Source organism: Papaver somniferum, chromosome 8 (assembly GCF_003573695.1).
Source record: "Papaver somniferum cultivar HN1 chromosome 8, ASM357369v1, whole genome shotgun sequence".
NCBI classification, from domain to species: Eukaryota; Viridiplantae; Streptophyta; class Magnoliopsida; order Ranunculales; family Papaveraceae; genus Papaver; species Papaver somniferum.
In genome coordinates this window covers 100,449,708-100,466,699 of record NC_039365.1, presented here as the reverse complement: position 1 = coordinate 100,466,699, position 16,992 = coordinate 100,449,708, and the positions used below count along the sequence as shown (strand labels likewise).

Below are 16,992 nucleotides of genomic sequence, written 5' to 3'. Positions count from 1 at the left end.
TTTTAGGAGCATTGAGTCATGGCATGAAAAGGAGGTACACAAGTGCAAGTCTAAACCACAAATTATGCCTACTTCCTAACTTCAAGTAATCCAACCAGATCCAAGATGTTGTTCTACATCATTTCCGACCTGGAATACGAATGAAGCTTATCATTCTGCTGCACCACAACAACCTGTTCTACATTTATACCAACCATTTCTGCTTTACAACCACCCACTTCTGTTTTTCAACGATATGGAGATATAGGTCAATCCGAATAAAGTAGGATCATTCTGAGTCTTGGAGCCTGGAATCAAGATGAAGAAGACGACGATGATCAACATTACAAGAATTTTGACTTTTATTTCTGCTACTAATATAATTCTAATTTTTAGTTAAGGAAAAGTATTGTTTTTAGTTGAAATCATTAATTTAAATATACATTATACTCAACAGACATCTCGATTGAGATGTATTTGGTGTAACAACATCTAACAAAAAGGGACTGAACCTATCCAACATCTTAAGGATTTATAAACAACCTTCGAAACGAAAAACAATCACTTTCCATCTTTGTCATTCCTCTACATATCGTCTTACCAACTTAACATCAATTTCACCCCCTCACTCTTAACCTATATATTTGCATAGCTAAAGCTACAAATTCATTTACTTCTCTGATAATTGTGTCAAAACGAAGTTATAAGTCACATATAGCACGACGACTCAGTTATGGGTATCATTGCAGAACTTTTCGTAAGTAATCTGCCAATAATTCACACTCGGTATTTGTGATCCAGCAAGCTGAGTTTGTAACACATGGTTAATTCTTCTTCTCAGCTCGACGAACGAACAAAGGTTGAGACATCTTTCGACAAACTATATTGAAATTGGAAAAGGTATTGTGTGATGAAAGAGGTATAATTTAATATATTGTGAGAAATTAATTTATAGAAAATTCAAAGCGACTTGTTGGATGCAGCCGTCCGGTGACGTAACTTTAGCCTCAAGGCTGAACAATAGACGCGAGTAGTTGAACTTAGATCGAGCGGCGACAGAAGAGACGCGAGCGGTTGAACTTAGATGGCGCGGCGATAGAAGAGATGCGTGTCTCTTGTTCAACCGCAATGGGTGAACCCTCAAATTTATAGGTTTGCACATCTATTTTTAACGTTTGCCCATTCCACATTCAGATTGGAATTGCCCTAAACGAACTTATTCGCTTTTCATGTATACCCATTACTTTGTGGGAGGAATCGCCCTAAACAAACCTATAAGCGAACCACGTTTGCGTATGCTTATATCCTATGGGATTCACCCAAACGAACACTCAAGCGACAATTTGTGATATACCCAAGTTGTTATATTCATAAACGACATTTTCCCCCTAAAAATATTCTTGATTGGCTGAAGTCTTCCCGGAATCATGGAGGGATAAACAATAAACTTTCTACAAACAGACATTCTTTCACAACCTTTTCATTAATGGAAATTCGATAAGAGAATACAAAGTACCAAGAACATACCGTAAAAGTACAATACCAAAAAATCCGACAAGAGAAAGAGAAGGATTATCGGAATAATACAAATACAAGTATGAGTAAAATCCGATTAAATCGGAGGAAGAATGGTTTTTTCGGAAGTAAGTTCCAACCATTTAGTTTGTTTTTCTTCTTTAGAAAGATATGCTCCCAAAATAGGAATGATTTGCTCAAATCTCTTGTAACTAGTGATGAAGTTTCCGTCGTCAGAACCGCTATTAAAAAGAGTAGATATAGATAAGTAGGAAACATCATAAAAATTAAGCTAAAACTACTAACCTAGAAATCTGCTCAGTTCTGATCCAAAATAGGCCAGATCCGAGCAGCAGAGAAACGATGTTAAAGAAGGAGAGGAGGGGGAGAGAAAAAACTGTTGTGTTTGTGTGAACCGAAATGAAAAGTTCCATTTTCTTGGTCTCGCTTTTTCTTAGCATAAATTCATATTCATAAATTTGCACTACTAGTCCCAAGGTGTAGAGTAGAAAAAAGGAGGGAAGCAAAGTCAATAGCCCAAAAGTTAAGACCTTGTTAAAAAGCAATGCCCTATTAATATCATGCACATCATACTGTACGCACTGCTGCAAAATGTGGGGTTACAAACCAAAACTCACAGCCCAAAGTATAATATACCAATTCCCTCCTGCATATTGCAGAATATGACCAGAAATGGGACAACCTACAAGATTATCAACCCCCAAAAGTTCTTTTCAATTGTTCACAGTGACCGTGAAATAGTATACCACCACAAATATAACCTCTGACTCAACTAAGAACATATTAAACCGTACGACGAGCTTTCAAATAAAGGCACTCCTGGCTCCTCCTCTCCGACTATGTCTGTCATATGCCACATTTAATTTGTCGACAACCTCGTTCACAGTGCTGCAAAAAAAATCATTGGTTCGGTTAAAAGGTGATAGCGCCGAGTTTCTTTTTCATGCAGTAAATATACTAAGAAACAGTACCTTCGGGTTCTGAATGTAACTAATGGAGTACTGCTTTAATACATGACTAATAGCAGTTGTTACAGAAAGGAAGCCTAGCCATGATTCAAGAGTCTAAATGTTTCAAGATGTCTGGTTTCAGATTATGTGTATGCCGTAGTGTTCATGTTAGCCTAGTAGTACATATTAGCACATTTTATATTGTTAAGGTGGAATGGTGATCGATGAAACTGAGAAATTCAAACCAGAAGCCACATAAGATGCATTCAAGCTTTAGATCAAATAGATGGTTCTTGATTTATCTACACAAGGAATCGTGAGACCTACATTGCGAGATGCAAGTACTAGAAAGAAAAGCTGAACTGTTACAGGATAATAGTTCAAGCATTGATAGGCCAGGCTACAAAGTTTTAAGTAATCATAATGCCATGAAGCAAGATATAATGAGTCCAAAGTTCAGATTGTACATCTTATCAGTAACAAAGAGAAAGATCCATGTAACGTACCTCGAGCAGTTAGTTATCATGGCCAAGTATGTAATCAGGAGAGTGTCATTGTATTCCTACAAAACCGAAAGACACAATGAGAATGAAGAATGAAGTAAGCCTTGAACATTGCCTTTCTCTTTCAGCAAAAAAACAACTAAATATCTACCCCAAATGCTCAAAAGCAATAGAAACACACTTACCATTAAGAAATCATCTTGGAATTTTCCCGATTCAATGGCTGGCAATCTTCGTAAGAGACTAGAAACCTGCCTGAGCAGTGAGTTGTCAAACGGAATATCACCTGCATAAAAAGCACAATTGAATAACATCACCCCCCAACCCAACCCCCAAGAAGGAATATTGCACTTGTCAGTGTATTAATGCATTTACCTTTTTGCATGGCTACAAGATACTGATTAAGAACTCTAATTCTGCTGTTAAGCATCTTTATGGCACTGTGTATTCCTGTAAGATGTGCAGCCACTGCATTTACAGGAAAACAAATGTATTTCTAGTTCATTCCGTTTCCTTTCAAATAATTAACCAAAGACGAAAAGAAGGAGAACACGAAAGTTAAAAACACTTAAGCCTAAAACCTCACATTGGGTTGCAGCTGAACCTCCATCAGATGGTTTGATGTGTGCTACGTGATCGACTGAGATTCGTTCTGCTTCAACAGTCTTGCAAATAAGATAGATAAAAGTTAGATTTTGAGTTAGTGTTTGATGATTGGACAACATAAGATGGATGGAAAACATGGAAAACCAACCTCAATAGTGTAGGTTGCACGAACAAAGATTAGCTGTGGAATTCCATCAATGACGTGCAGTTCTTCAGTTGCAAGAATACATCAACAAGAAAGGGTCGGTATGAATTTCAAAAAGAAACAAAACATTGCGCTTATTTTACAAAAAGTATATCAATAAGCATTAAGTTTAAAAAACAGCTTCTACATGAAAAAAATAGAGAGATTAATTTTGTTTACTTGATCAAACAAAATTACTATTATTCCTATATCTGATAGATTAACTTAATGTTTACTATTATTCCTATATCTGATAGATTAACTTAATGTTAATGAAGAAAAGAACAAGAAATCCTTTCACTTCAGGCTAGACAATTCAACTGGTACAGCATGGATCTTTGAATCTGAGTATCCACTACACTTAATTTGCCTCTCAGATTTTTTACCTTAATGTTATCCGCTAGGCACAAATTCTTGGTAGATCTAATTTTTGCATATTGATGAAACTAGACATTGGAGTCATTCAACTTCACCACACACCTTGGTAGCATGTAAATCCAAATGTGAGATCAAGAGTGACACGTACCACTTTCATAGATAGACACTGGAAGATCCTTCTGCGCGTGATGAATGGTGGGATTGAGAAGAACATAAACTGGGCTTTCATTGATATCCATCAACTGTCATGAAAAGGGTGATGCACTATTAGGAAGTACTACACAATTCAACAAGCATCGACCAAAGATAGAAATATACACAAAACATCATGAAAAAGTGTAAGATTATACAGATATTCCAAACTTACAGCTTTATGAATCTGCATATCTGTTTCGTGGGCATCACTTCCAGTTGAGTACCAACCAAGTATATAGAAGTTTGGGAAAACTTTCTTATCTACAAATTTAATAGTCAGCGAAAGTAAACAACAGATATTTCAAACAAAAACATAGAATAGGAGATGGCGACATAAAACTGTGAGAAATGCTAGCAGGCTACTCCCTAAAGAGTAGCAGGATGCTACACCTCATCATATCCATTGAATCTATGCCTCACATATGCCATGTATGCTTGAGATCACATCCTAAGATGAGGGATAGCACCATGCTACTATTTTAAAGAATACCTTTCTAGCACTCCTGCAAAAGATGAACATACTAAATATATGGGATAACCAACTGAGACACACAGAGACAAGCTGAACGCCATAACAGTTATAACAATATCAACGTCATAGATGCGTGACTTCAGTTACACCACCCCCAATTGGTCTACCATGACCATGTAAAATTGATCAGATAAGCAGACACAGGCATATGGAACTCTAACTCAAAACCCCGAGGATTGATAAGCCTGAACATTACAATCTACTCAGTTACAAAAATCCCCAACCTATCCAACTAGGGCAACTTTCAATATACTGTAACTGAGCAATCGGAGAAAGAAGCCTGGACACCAACAAGAACGATCCGCTAAACCCTAAATATGATTAAAAAAAAACCTTAAATCCCACCTAAAAAATTGGCGAAATTCAATAACATCATAAACCCTAGACCCTAAAAACAAAACCACACACATATAAAACAAACTGAAACAACCCTAGAAACAAAACAAAGTAAAGAAAAAAAAAAGGTTGAAACTAGGGATACTTACAGAGTTCTTCTTTCTTAAGAAGGAAAGCACGATCAAGAGAATCAGTTTGAGGATCATATAATAGTTCAAAACTATTAAAGATCTCAACAGTTCTACCAGTTTGTGTACCAATAACACAACCAAATACTCTTGGTGATTCTAATGATGATGGGGATGACGACGATGTTGGTGCATTGGCTCCAGCGATAAGCTGTGAATGATAAGCTTGAGATTTAACCCTAGTATAATGGTCTGATACATTAACTATTACTAATGGATGTAGCTTGAATGTTAGACCGCTGCTTGACGACGCCATTGTTTCTCTCTCTTTCTATGGAGTTTTGCGAATATAATATACAACTACTGTATGAAAAGAAATCGAGGAGACTGTATATAATATACAATTTAGCTGGGCCTCTACAGGGCCTTGGATTGGACTTAAGTATATTGACACTTTCGGATTTTTCTTTCTTTTTGAACCCTGATTTTGGGCATACCTAAATCTTTCTAGGCATATAAAACAATAGTCCCATCTTGGGTGACCTTATAAGGGATACCCTATGGGTAGTTCCATTACCTATATAACCTTAATACAAAAATCTAAAATCAGTTTTCTAAAAAATCAAAATCAGTTTCCCTTAACATCTCTTCTTCTTCTTCCTCCTCCTCTAGCCGAACTCTTCCCCCTCCTGCGAAAAAAAAAAATCATCATTGTGATTAATTGTCGATTCGTAAAAAGAAAAGCAGGGACTAGGCAAACCAAATCCTCTTCTAATCCATCAATTGAAGAAGAAGAACCAATTGAAGATGAAGGTGTAGAAACTGAAAATCAACCACCAATTGAACCAGAAATTGAACCAACTGCATCTCCAACTCCGGAAATGAGGATAAGAAAGTAAGTTTTACAAACCCAATCTCCTATTTGTTGTTTTTCATCGATTAAATGACAGTTACAGTGTTGGGTTCGGCTCGAAATTGAGTTGCGTTTTTAGCCGAACTATTCTTCACAAAAGCTTCCTATAAGTGTATATGAACAGTTCGGCATGAAATTTCAAGCCGAACCTAGTCACATATAGAGATGCATAGGGGTTCGGCGTATTCGATAATCATAATATGTGCCTAACCTAGCACATTTACGAGGTTCGGCTATTACGATATTCTCAATATGTGCCGAACCAATAACAATATTTTAACCCAAAAAATAACAAATTGATGTTCGGCTCGTACGATTTTCGAAATATAAGCCGAACCAGTAATTATTTTTTTCGGGCTATTCGGGATGTTGTTCGTCTTACTATGAAACTTTCATATAAGCCGAACTAGTGTCTAGCAAAAGGGTTGGAATTGAAAATTATAGGTTCGGCGCATGCAGTAAACAGATTCAGTGAGTCGAACCATTCATCAATTGGTAGATTCGGCTCCTAGATGTGAGCCGAACCTCAACTTGTTTCGCCGAACCATGATCCAAAAAATCATCTGAACAACCTTTATAATTATGAAAATTATCTTAATCACTAAACAAAATATGTAATCACTAATCAATATTACTAACACTAATACGTAAAGGGCAGATTTGTCACTAAAAAAATTTGGGTTAAGGGGTAATCTGATTTTGCTATTTCACAAACTTTTTTGTCTTTATGCAGTATCCCTAGTAAGATTTCAATTTGCCCAAAATCAGGGTTCTTCTTTTTATATCATTTTCTTGACGAAACAGGTAAACCTACCGAGCTTCATTTATGTATTTTTTACCGACTTTCCCTTCAAGATCGGTTAGGTTGGTAACATGGTTCAGTATAATCAGGTACCATGTATAGTATCATCATATTGATCATCATACATATCTGATATGGAGGAATCGGTGATACTGATCGATATTGAAGATTTTTGTATGATCAAGGTATTGTCATCCTTCGTCGTATAGATTTACATATATTAGATGTTTAAATAAACTTTTAAGTACAATAAACGAATTGAATAAAGGTGACCATGCAATAAATAAATTGAATAAAGGTAACCAAATTACTGGATCAGATAATAAATTATTACATAAAATATGACTGAGCGAGATTAAAGTTAGAGAAATTATTCAAAATTTGAATAATATCGTAGTAGATGGTTGATTTTGCTCGGCAGAGGCCATTCAAGGATGTACTTGACCTCATCCTAGCTTATGCACTCCTCATGAGCACATGTCCATGACAAGCCTTATTGAGCTCTCCACACGACGCAGTCTTGCTTCCACACTCAAACACGAGTATTCCTCCATCTAAGTTACGACAACTTTGGAGAATACTACCACTTCATACGACACCTCACATATAAGGTTGATTACGTCACAAATGGGGGAACAAACTTACAGTTTTTATCTGGCGTTCTACGCCTTACGGGATGTGTGAGTATCAACTTACTTACACAGGAGAGGGTAGTCGGTCACAAGGGATTATCTACGGAGGATAAACTCAACTCTTGATATCCCTAGGATTAATAAGGAGGAGGTGCTTATGTTACATCCTATCCTTTTCTCACCGACTATAAATTAGGGTTTTGTAGAGCTATAAATAGACCAACTTTCGAACATTCTAGACACAACAACAACAAAATAACATAACAAGTTCTCTGCAACTCTTTCTCACTCTTAGAGCTCCTTCGTCTGCAAATCTCTGCAACTAAGAACTCTAGTCCCACCTATCTCAGTTTTCCTCACTAGCCCAATCCTACCTCTCTATCATGAGAATGAAGCATCCCTTCAACGGCCACCTTTTTGCTTCTAGGCAAGGACTGTTCGTAGTCAACCTTTCACAACCCATACAAACGCTAACCATCTTTACCTCTTTAACCCTACCCCATTTCCAGTAATATACGACTTGATATCTTCTTTATCCTTGAAGATCCCTCACAAGAAAAAAAAAACATTGTTGATTGTATGTCTTTCTTAAGGAAATAAATAAGGTATTTAACTGAGGAAGAATAGTTGAAAGTCTTAGATTCGGCTGAATCAAATCATAAGGTTGTAAAGGACGTTAGTTAGGGAATCAAGTGTGTAGGATCGAGATGTAAAGAGCACTATTGAAGATTAATTAATCGGAAATATTCGGTCTCAACTACACTCCAGTCCGAAGTTTGATAGTATGTTAGTGTTTGTAGCGGTTTAATGCAGTTAGATGTTTAAAGTGTAATATGTTTTTGGATTTTTCTACAAGATTGTAGTTTCCTCGTTAACAAAATTTCTGGTGTCTTATGTTATTTCTTTTCAGAATTGTATTGTTTATATCTATAATAGAAATATCACAAGTACCATGTTGAAAAACCTAGGCAGTGTTTAAGCTCAAACTGTATAAACCTACAAGACTTATTCTTGTGAATTCGTCTCTTAAGATATAAATTACAAAACGTGTTATTGTTGGAATTTAGTTCATATTAGGTTGTTCTTGGATATTGATTTTAAAGATCGTCGAAAGAACTTGTTTTAAAATCAGGTAAAATGATCTTTTTTGTTGATTTATACTTATTGATTGTAACAAGTAATTGTTCATACAAGTTCACAAACAAAAAATTTGGTGGTGTACTTCATACCCATATCCTTTCAGGTATGACGAGAGCGATTAATGTTCAAGTGGCGAATAGTCCAGGAAAATATCTTGGTAGTCCACTCCAACGGGGCAAAGTAAGTGAGAGAACTTTTATTGAGCTTTCAGAGAAGACGGGAAATATAATGCAAGGTTGCTAATCTAGTTTAACTTTAGTTAAATCTGTTCTTGATCCTATTTCCAACCATGTTATGTTTATGCTTAAGTTGCCAAAATGTTTTTAGAAAACTCTTAATAAGTATTAAAGGAATTTATAGTGGGGTGGGGATCAGGACATTAGGGATATGCACCTTTTTGTTTGGACGAAAATTTGTTATCCAACCGATTATGGTAGTTTAGGGGGTTAAAGACTAGGAAATGAACAATTTATCGTTGTTGGATAAAATGGCTTGGCGCATACATGCATTATAACTTAGATTCTGACTTGAATAAACTTCTACATGCTAATATATTTTGCTGATAAAGATTTCTGGAATTGTAGAACTAAGAAAAAGTGCTCATTTAGTTGGAGCAGCATTCTTAAAGGAGGGTATGTTATTAAGGATTCTTTGAGGTGGAGTACAAGTGATGGCCAGTTATGTTGATTTTTGAAGGGTCCATGGATTGGGAATCCTCCAATTGCCACCATTGCTGATATCAACATTGATGAGGTGCCAATTTCTCATGTAAATGAAGTGACTGCTCGGTCGAACTCGCAAGCATTGCTATCTCAAGCTTGTTTGTCAAGTTTAGGTGATAAAAACTATAAGTCTTGATTTCTAGTCTACTTATACTTATGTTTCGAATAAGGATAGAATATGTAGTTGAGCTTTAGACTTCACGACGTTGATCGATTGAAGATGAAGATCTACCGAGGAGAGCTTGGAGGAACTTCATCAACAAAAGGTATGTGGAGACTAAAACTTATCTATTACTCATAAGTCTATTCTATTTTATCTCTTATCGAGACTAAGTCGTATATCTATATAGACTTTTACATTATACACATTTGATATTTCGAGCTGAGTTTAACTCGCTTATATCTTTCTTGAAATATGTGTTGGAAGCTTTTTTCTTTAGCTACGTTCATCATTATTCTTGACGAGTTTAGTCAGAAACAATTTATTTGTTGGAAACTAAATAATAAGTCAAAAGATGATCATGTGAAAATTGCTTTGAAACATCTTACATGATTTGTGTGAGACAGTCATTTGATGTCAACTCGGAATATTTCGTATTGATCATTCGATCATTTGAAAATTGCTTAAAATCTAATGGTTTGTATGAGACAGCCATTGTCATCTTCCAAGAGTGTTTCAATGATTGAAATGGGAGTTTAGAACAAAAACCCATGTCTAGAAAATATCACAGTACACGTACTTAGTGTACAAACTGTGTTGGTATGATTCAGGTCCGGAAACCAAGTTTGCATGCCAGTATGCGAACGGTTTTAAAATTTAAAGTCCGGGAACCAAGTTTGCATACCAGTATGCAAATGGTTCTACCCGAGTTAGGTCCAGGATGACAGTTTGCATACCCGTTTACGAACTGTTGGACAAGACCAAAGTCCAGAATTTAAGCTTGCGTACTCGTTTGCAAACTAAGTTGGTTTAAGTTCTAAAATCGGTTAAGTATGATTTCATACTCATGAACAAATACATTTATAAATTAAGGAATACAATCTTTGCAAACCGTGGCTAAATGTCCATGAAACGATTCTCTTGAATCAATCCGATTTTGTTTCAATTGTGTCTTGTATACTTTTATGAGAATATAAACAATTGAACAACTCTATGAGTAACATAATTAGATTCATTTGATTATCATATTATCTAGAAGTGTTAGTTGAATGTGGTTAATACAAAAGTGTTCATATGGCTAACTTCGGTTAACTATTGTTGAGCCAACTCAATATACACGTTTAGGTACAGTTACCTATATCTAAATGAATGTATATTTCATTTGTGTTTAACAAGCTAAGACCATATAACGATGGAGATATATTTCTTTGGTTTTAAGCAAACTTAGCTTGAATCTTAAATCAGGATTTCATTTAAACGGTGAATATTGATTGCTTCGTTTCAAAGCTATCAAACACTGATTTGAATATTATACAAGGGAGAACTCTAACAACTGGGAAACCTAATCCCCACACCTCATGTGTGATATTATTCGCGTACTAGAGTCGATTCTCCTTTAACTTATGTTTTTCCTAAAACCATTATAGGTTAACGACTTGAGGACTTCATTGGGATTGTGAATCCAGACCCAACTCTTTTCTCTGTAATTGCGTATTCTGATCTTACTTGTTCTATCGTATTGAGTACTATCTTCTCTAAGATTGGCTCGAGATTTATCTCCTATAGGTAAGATATAAAAATTAATCACAAAGCTCTTCGTCTCATTCTTTGGATTCCACAATAACTTGTTCTACTACCATATAGTTAAGTTATTGTGAGGTGATTTATATTTCTAAGCTTTTCTTCGGGAATATAAGACCGGATTATCAATCAGTTCCTCTTCACCTTGATTTATCAAAAGATGAAACAAAAACTTTGTAGGTATTTTTATGGGAGACAGATTTATCTATTGGAATAGATTTTTCTGTGGAAGACAGATTTGTTTATAAATTCTTCGACTTTGGGTCGTAGAAACTCTTAGTTGTGGGTGAGATCAGCTAAGGGAATCAAGTGCGTAGAGTCTTGTTGTGATTCAGAGGCGTAAGAAACTCGACTGTACCTTAATCGGTGTGAGGCTTGGTTAGGGCTCAACTACATTCCAGTCCGAAGTTAAATTATAGTAGGCTAGTGTCTGTAGAGGCTTAATACAATGCGATGTTCAAATATGGACTAGGTCCCGGGGATTTTCTGCATTTGCGGTTTTCTCGTTAACAAAACTTCCGGTGTCTGTGTTATTTCTAACACGCATTATATTCGTTTATAATTGAAATATCGCAGGTTGTGCGTAGTTCAATTAATTGGAAAATCCAACCTTTGGTTGTTGATAAACACTTGAACACTGGTCTTTGGTACCGTTCAAGTTATTTCTCATTGAAAAAGTGGGGGTCTAACAACCACACCCAATATTTCGCTTAGCAATCTGCATGGACTAACTCCAATATAACTTTAAGAGAATCAACTAGACAGTCAGACTCAATCTTAATAAAGTATATCAAGGAGTTATATCTCTCTTTCTCAATTCAATACTTACTCAAGCAAATAGAAATCTGTGAGTCTAATTGAATACAAGAGAAATCACTTGAACGGTACCAAAAACCAATTGTAATACCCTGTATTTTTAATTACCATTTCGGGTCGGGTTATACCCAATTTAGATAACCATGTGGTATAAGTTGTTTCTTGTCCTTAGCCTAGGTGGGTTGATTGGACTAGAAAGGCTACAAGTTAGGGTGGAAATAACATAAAATAATAATAAATTAAATTAGGAGAAAAATGAAAAGACAAATAAATAAAATAAATAAAGATAAAAATAATTAAATAATAATAAATATTAGATCTTGCATTAATAATTACATTAATATAAGGTTTATTATAAATAAGGAGAAATGTATTAGAGAGAAAAATTTTAGATGTTAGAAAACCAAAGGCTAGAGAGGATGAGAAGGAGTTGGAGCTAGAGTTTTTTTTAAAGAAGAAGGATGAAGAAAATAAGGAGGAATTTGTAGCAATTGAGAGGTAGAATGTGAAACCCTTTTTCTTTTGGTGTTTATCCTTGGTGTTTACTTCGTATGCCTTTGTATTGTTTGGTTTCTGAAATTTAATTGAATAAATATATATCTCTTATTGATGATCGAGATTCTCCTATTGATTTATAACATGATTACGTATTTCTTGTTAAAATTTGAGAATTTTCCTACGCAAATTCACCGTTGAATGTTCCTTGTAATTTTGATCGTGATTTCTCAAATTCTGGACAGTTTCGTTTCGCTGTGGTTATGATGTTCTTAGGCAGTCTTAATGATGTTAAAATGATTTTAGGTCTTAACGAAAATTGTATATAAATTTATTATCTTTCATTTTGCTTTGTTGCTTAATTTGATACTAATAGTAATTTATGGTGAATAGTTTGGTAAAATGATGTTGTCTGCCAAGATTTTGTAATGCGTTTGTAAAATCAATATCTTTTGATTGAGCCGTTACTTTCATGTGAAATTTGGATATGTTATACATTATGGTTTCCGTAATGTTCACTGAAATGTTGAGGTAGATCGGACAAAGTTATAATTACGAAACCTATAATGTAAAATTCTGCAGTTAGTGTGTTTGCTTAAATGGTTGAAAGAATTACATCGTTAATTGGGTTGTGAACTTATGACTGGTTGATGAAGTGGTTTGAAATATCAGAATGTATGATGTATGATATGCGTGTTTGAATGGCGGTGCCCGTACCGAGGATATACAGATAGGTGGGGCACGACGCAAGGATACTCGTGCAACGGTAGTATGAATTTACAAATGATTGGATATGCGTGTTTGAATGGCGGTGCCCGTACCGAGGATATACGGATAAGTGGGGCACGACCCAAGGATACTCGTGCGACAGTAGTGTGTATTTTATAAATACTTGGATGTGCTTGTTTGAATGGCGGTTCCCGTACTGAGGATATACGGATAGGTGGGGCACGACCCAAGGATACTCGTGCAAGTGAGGTTGGCGGTCCCGTACTGAGGATACACGGATAGGCGTGGCACAAACCGAGGATACTCGTATATTTAATCGGATTTGATAAATTGTGAGTTTGGTTGATGAACACATATATATATATAGTTAAATCCTTGAAGTTACATCATATGCTCTTGTTTTACATATTCTCTTTGATTGGTTGGCATGTTTTCATATATTTTTGAGAAAGGGAAATGCATTCTATTGAGCTGTCATCTCACCCCAATTGACATTCCTTGCAGATTTATGAAAGTTGGAAGTGGAAGCTAGAAATGAGTAGCTTAGTGATTGCATTGCTTTCTTGCATTGCTTGAGATGTAAATTGGATTAAATAAATGTTAGGTGAGAATGTTTTGAACGATGTTTAATGTATTTATATGCTTCAATTCATGTATAAAAGTTTAAATTATGTTTGGTATAAAAGTAAATTAACAAGAATAAATTTATGCATAAGTCTCGTTCCGACCCGTAACACTTTGAGTTCGGATCTCCATATGGGTTTGACCCTGGTCCGGAACTCGGGATGTTACAAGTTGGTATCAGAGCTCTAGGCTTTAGATCTTGAATGGGACCGTAAAATAAGTTATTTGATATGTTGATGTGATACTAAGCATGCTTGTTTGATTTGATTGGTGTATTTCTTGCGTCAATGTATTAGTTGTATTCTAGCTTTTGTGTAATTCATGCGATTATGAATTGTGTGCTAGACTGAATTGTTTTGGCATTTTTAGATTATACGTATGTTCTTAATTTCAAGGCGAAATTTCTTTTAAGGGTGGTAGAATGTAATACCCTGGATTTTTAATTACCATTTCGGGTCGGGTTATACCCAATTTAGATAACCATGTGGTATAAGTTGTTTCTTGTCCTAGCCTAGGTGGGTTGATTGAACTAGAAAAGCTACAAGTTAGGGTGAAAATAACATAAAATAATAATAAATTGAATTAGGAGAAAAATGAAAAGACAAATAAATAAAATAAATAAAGATAAAAATAATTAAATAATAATAAATATTAGATCTTGCATTAATAATCACATTAATATAAGGTTTATTATTATAAATAAGGAGAAATGTATTAGAGAGAAAAGTTTTAGATGTTAGAAAACCAAAGGCTAGAGAGGATGAGAAGGAGTTGGAGCTAGAGTTTTTTTTAAAGAAGAAGGATGAAGAAAATAAGGAGGAATTTGTAGCAATTGAGAGGTAGAATGTGAAACCCTTTTTCTTTTGGTGTTTATCCTTGGTGTTTACTTCGTATGCCTTTGTATTGTTTGGTTTCTGAAATTTAATTGAATAAATATATATCTCTTATTGATGATCGGGCTTCTCCTATTGATTTATAACATGATTAGGTATTTCTTGTTAATATTTGAGAATTTTCCTACGCGAATTCACCGTTGAATGTTCCTTGTAATTTTGATCGTGATTTCTCAAATTCTGGACAGTTTCGTTTCGCTGTGGTTATGATGTTCTCAGGCAGTCTTAATGATGTTAAAATTATTTGAGGTCTTAACGAAAATTTTATATAAATTTATTATCTTTCATTTTTCTTTGTTGCTTAATTTGAGGCTAATAGTAATTTATGGTGAATAGTTTGGTAAAATTATGTTGTCTGCCTAAATTTTTTAATGCGTTTGTAAAATAAATATCTTTTGATTGAGCTGTTACTTTCATGTGAAATTTGGATATGTTATACATTATGGTTTCCATAATGTTCACTGAAATGTTGAGGTAAATCGGATAAAGTTATAATTACGAAAGCTATAATGTAAAATTCTGCAGTTAGTGTGTTTGCTTAAATGGTTGAAAGAATTACATCGTTAATTGGGTTGTGAACTTATGACTGGTTGATGAAGTGGTTTGGAATATCAGAATGTATGATGTATGATATGCGTGTTTGAATGGCGGTGCCCGTACCGAGGATATACAGATAGGTGGGGCACGACGCAAGGATACTCGTGCAACGGTAGTATGAATTTACAAATGAATGGATATGCGTGTTTGAATGGCAGTGCCCGTACCGAGGATATACGGATAGGTGGGGCACGACCCAAGGATACTCGTGCGACAGTAGTGTGTATTTTATAAATACTTGGATGTGCTTGTTTGAATGGCGGTTCCCGTACTGAGGATATACGGATAGGTGGGGCACGACCCAAGGATACTCGTGCAAGTGAGGTTGGTGGTCCCGTACTGAGGATACACGGATAGGCGGGGCACAAACCGAGGATACTCGTATATTCAATCGGATTTGATAAATTGTGAGTTTGGTTGATGTTTTACATATTCTCTTTGATTGGTTGGCATGTTTTCATATATTTTTGAGAAAGGGAAATGCATTCTATTGAGCTGTCATCTCACCCCAATTGACATTCCTTGCAGATTTATGAAAGTTGGAAGTGGAAGCTAGAAATGAGTAGCTTAGTGATTGCATTGCTTTCTTGCATTGCTTGAGATGTAAATTGGATTAAATAAATGTTAGGTGAGAATGTTTTGAACGATGTTTAATGTATTTATATGCTTCAATTCATGTATAAAAGTTTAAATTATGTTTGGTATAAAAGTAAATCAACAAGAATAAATTTATGCATAAGTCTCGTTCCGACCCGTAACACTTTGAGTTCGGATCTCCATATGGGTTTGACCCTGGTCCGGAACTCGGGATGTTACAAGTTGGTATCAGAGCTCTAGGCTTTAGATCTTGAATGGGACCGTAAAATAAGTTATTTGATATGTTGATGTGATACTAAGCATGCTTGTTTGATTTGATTGGTGTATTTCTTGCGTCAATGTATTAGTTGTATTCTAGCTTTTGTGTAATTCATGCGATTATGAATTGTGTGCGAGACTGAATTATTTTGGCATTTTTAGATTATACGTATGTTCTTAATTTCAAGGCGAAATTTCTTTTAAGGGTGGTAGAATGTAATACCCTGGATTTTTAATTACCATTTCGGGTCGGGTTATACCCAATTTAGATAACCATGTGGTATAAGTTGTTTCTTGTCCTAGCCTAGGTGGGTTGATTGAACTAGAAAAGCTACAAGTTAGGGTGGAAATAACATAAAATAATAATAAATTGAATTAGGAGAAAAATGAAAAGACAAATAAATAAAATAAATAAAGATAAAAATAATTAAATAATAATAAATATTAGATCTTGCATTAATAATCACATTAATATAAGGTTTATTATTATAAATAAGGAGAAATGTATTAGAGAGAAAAGTTTTAGATGTTAGAAAACCAAAGGCTAGAGAGGATGAGAAGGAGTTGGAGCTAGAGTTTTTTTTAAAGAAGGAGGATGAAGAAAATAAGGAGGAATTTGTAGCAATTGAGAGGTAGAATGTGAAACCCTTTTTCTTTTGGTGTTTATTCTTGGTGTTTACTTCGTATGCCTTCCTATTGTTTGGTT

General features: G+C 35.1%; 1 protein-coding gene across 1 annotated transcript; it reads right to left on the bottom strand.

Moving 5' to 3' along the window:
• Window positions 1-2,027: 2,027 nt before the first annotated feature.
• Window positions 2,028-5,691, bottom strand: LOC113302288 (COP9 signalosome complex subunit 6a-like). The gene is made up of 9 exons (XM_026551191.1): window positions 5,349-5,691; window positions 4,504-4,592; window positions 4,285-4,378; window positions 3,723-3,784; window positions 3,555-3,633; window positions 3,344-3,436; window positions 3,154-3,254; window positions 2,972-3,027; window positions 2,028-2,403 (listed from the first exon to the last, which is right to left on the bottom strand). The coding sequence occupies exons 1-9, from the start codon at window positions 5,641-5,643 to the stop codon at window positions 2,319-2,321; spliced, it is 954 nt and encodes a 317-aa protein (XP_026406976.1). The 5' UTR covers window positions 5,644-5,691; the 3' UTR covers window positions 2,028-2,318.
• Between the last annotated feature and the right edge of the window lie 11,301 nt (window positions 5,692-16,992).

Bases quoted from the DNA above. Each gene is read 5' to 3' on its own strand.
- LOC113302288 (XM_026551191.1), bottom strand. From the start codon at position 5,643: ATGGCGTCGTCAAGCAGCGGTCTAACATTCAAGCTACATCCATTAGTA. The intron at 4,379-4,503 runs GTAAGTTTGGAA...TTTTCATGACAG, and splicing joins ATATGCAGATTCATAAAGCT to TTGATGGATATCAATGAAAG. The intron at 3,634-3,722 runs GTTGGTTTTCCA...CTTATTTGCAAG, and splicing joins GTGCAACCTACACTATTGAG to ACTGTTGAAGCAGAACGAAT.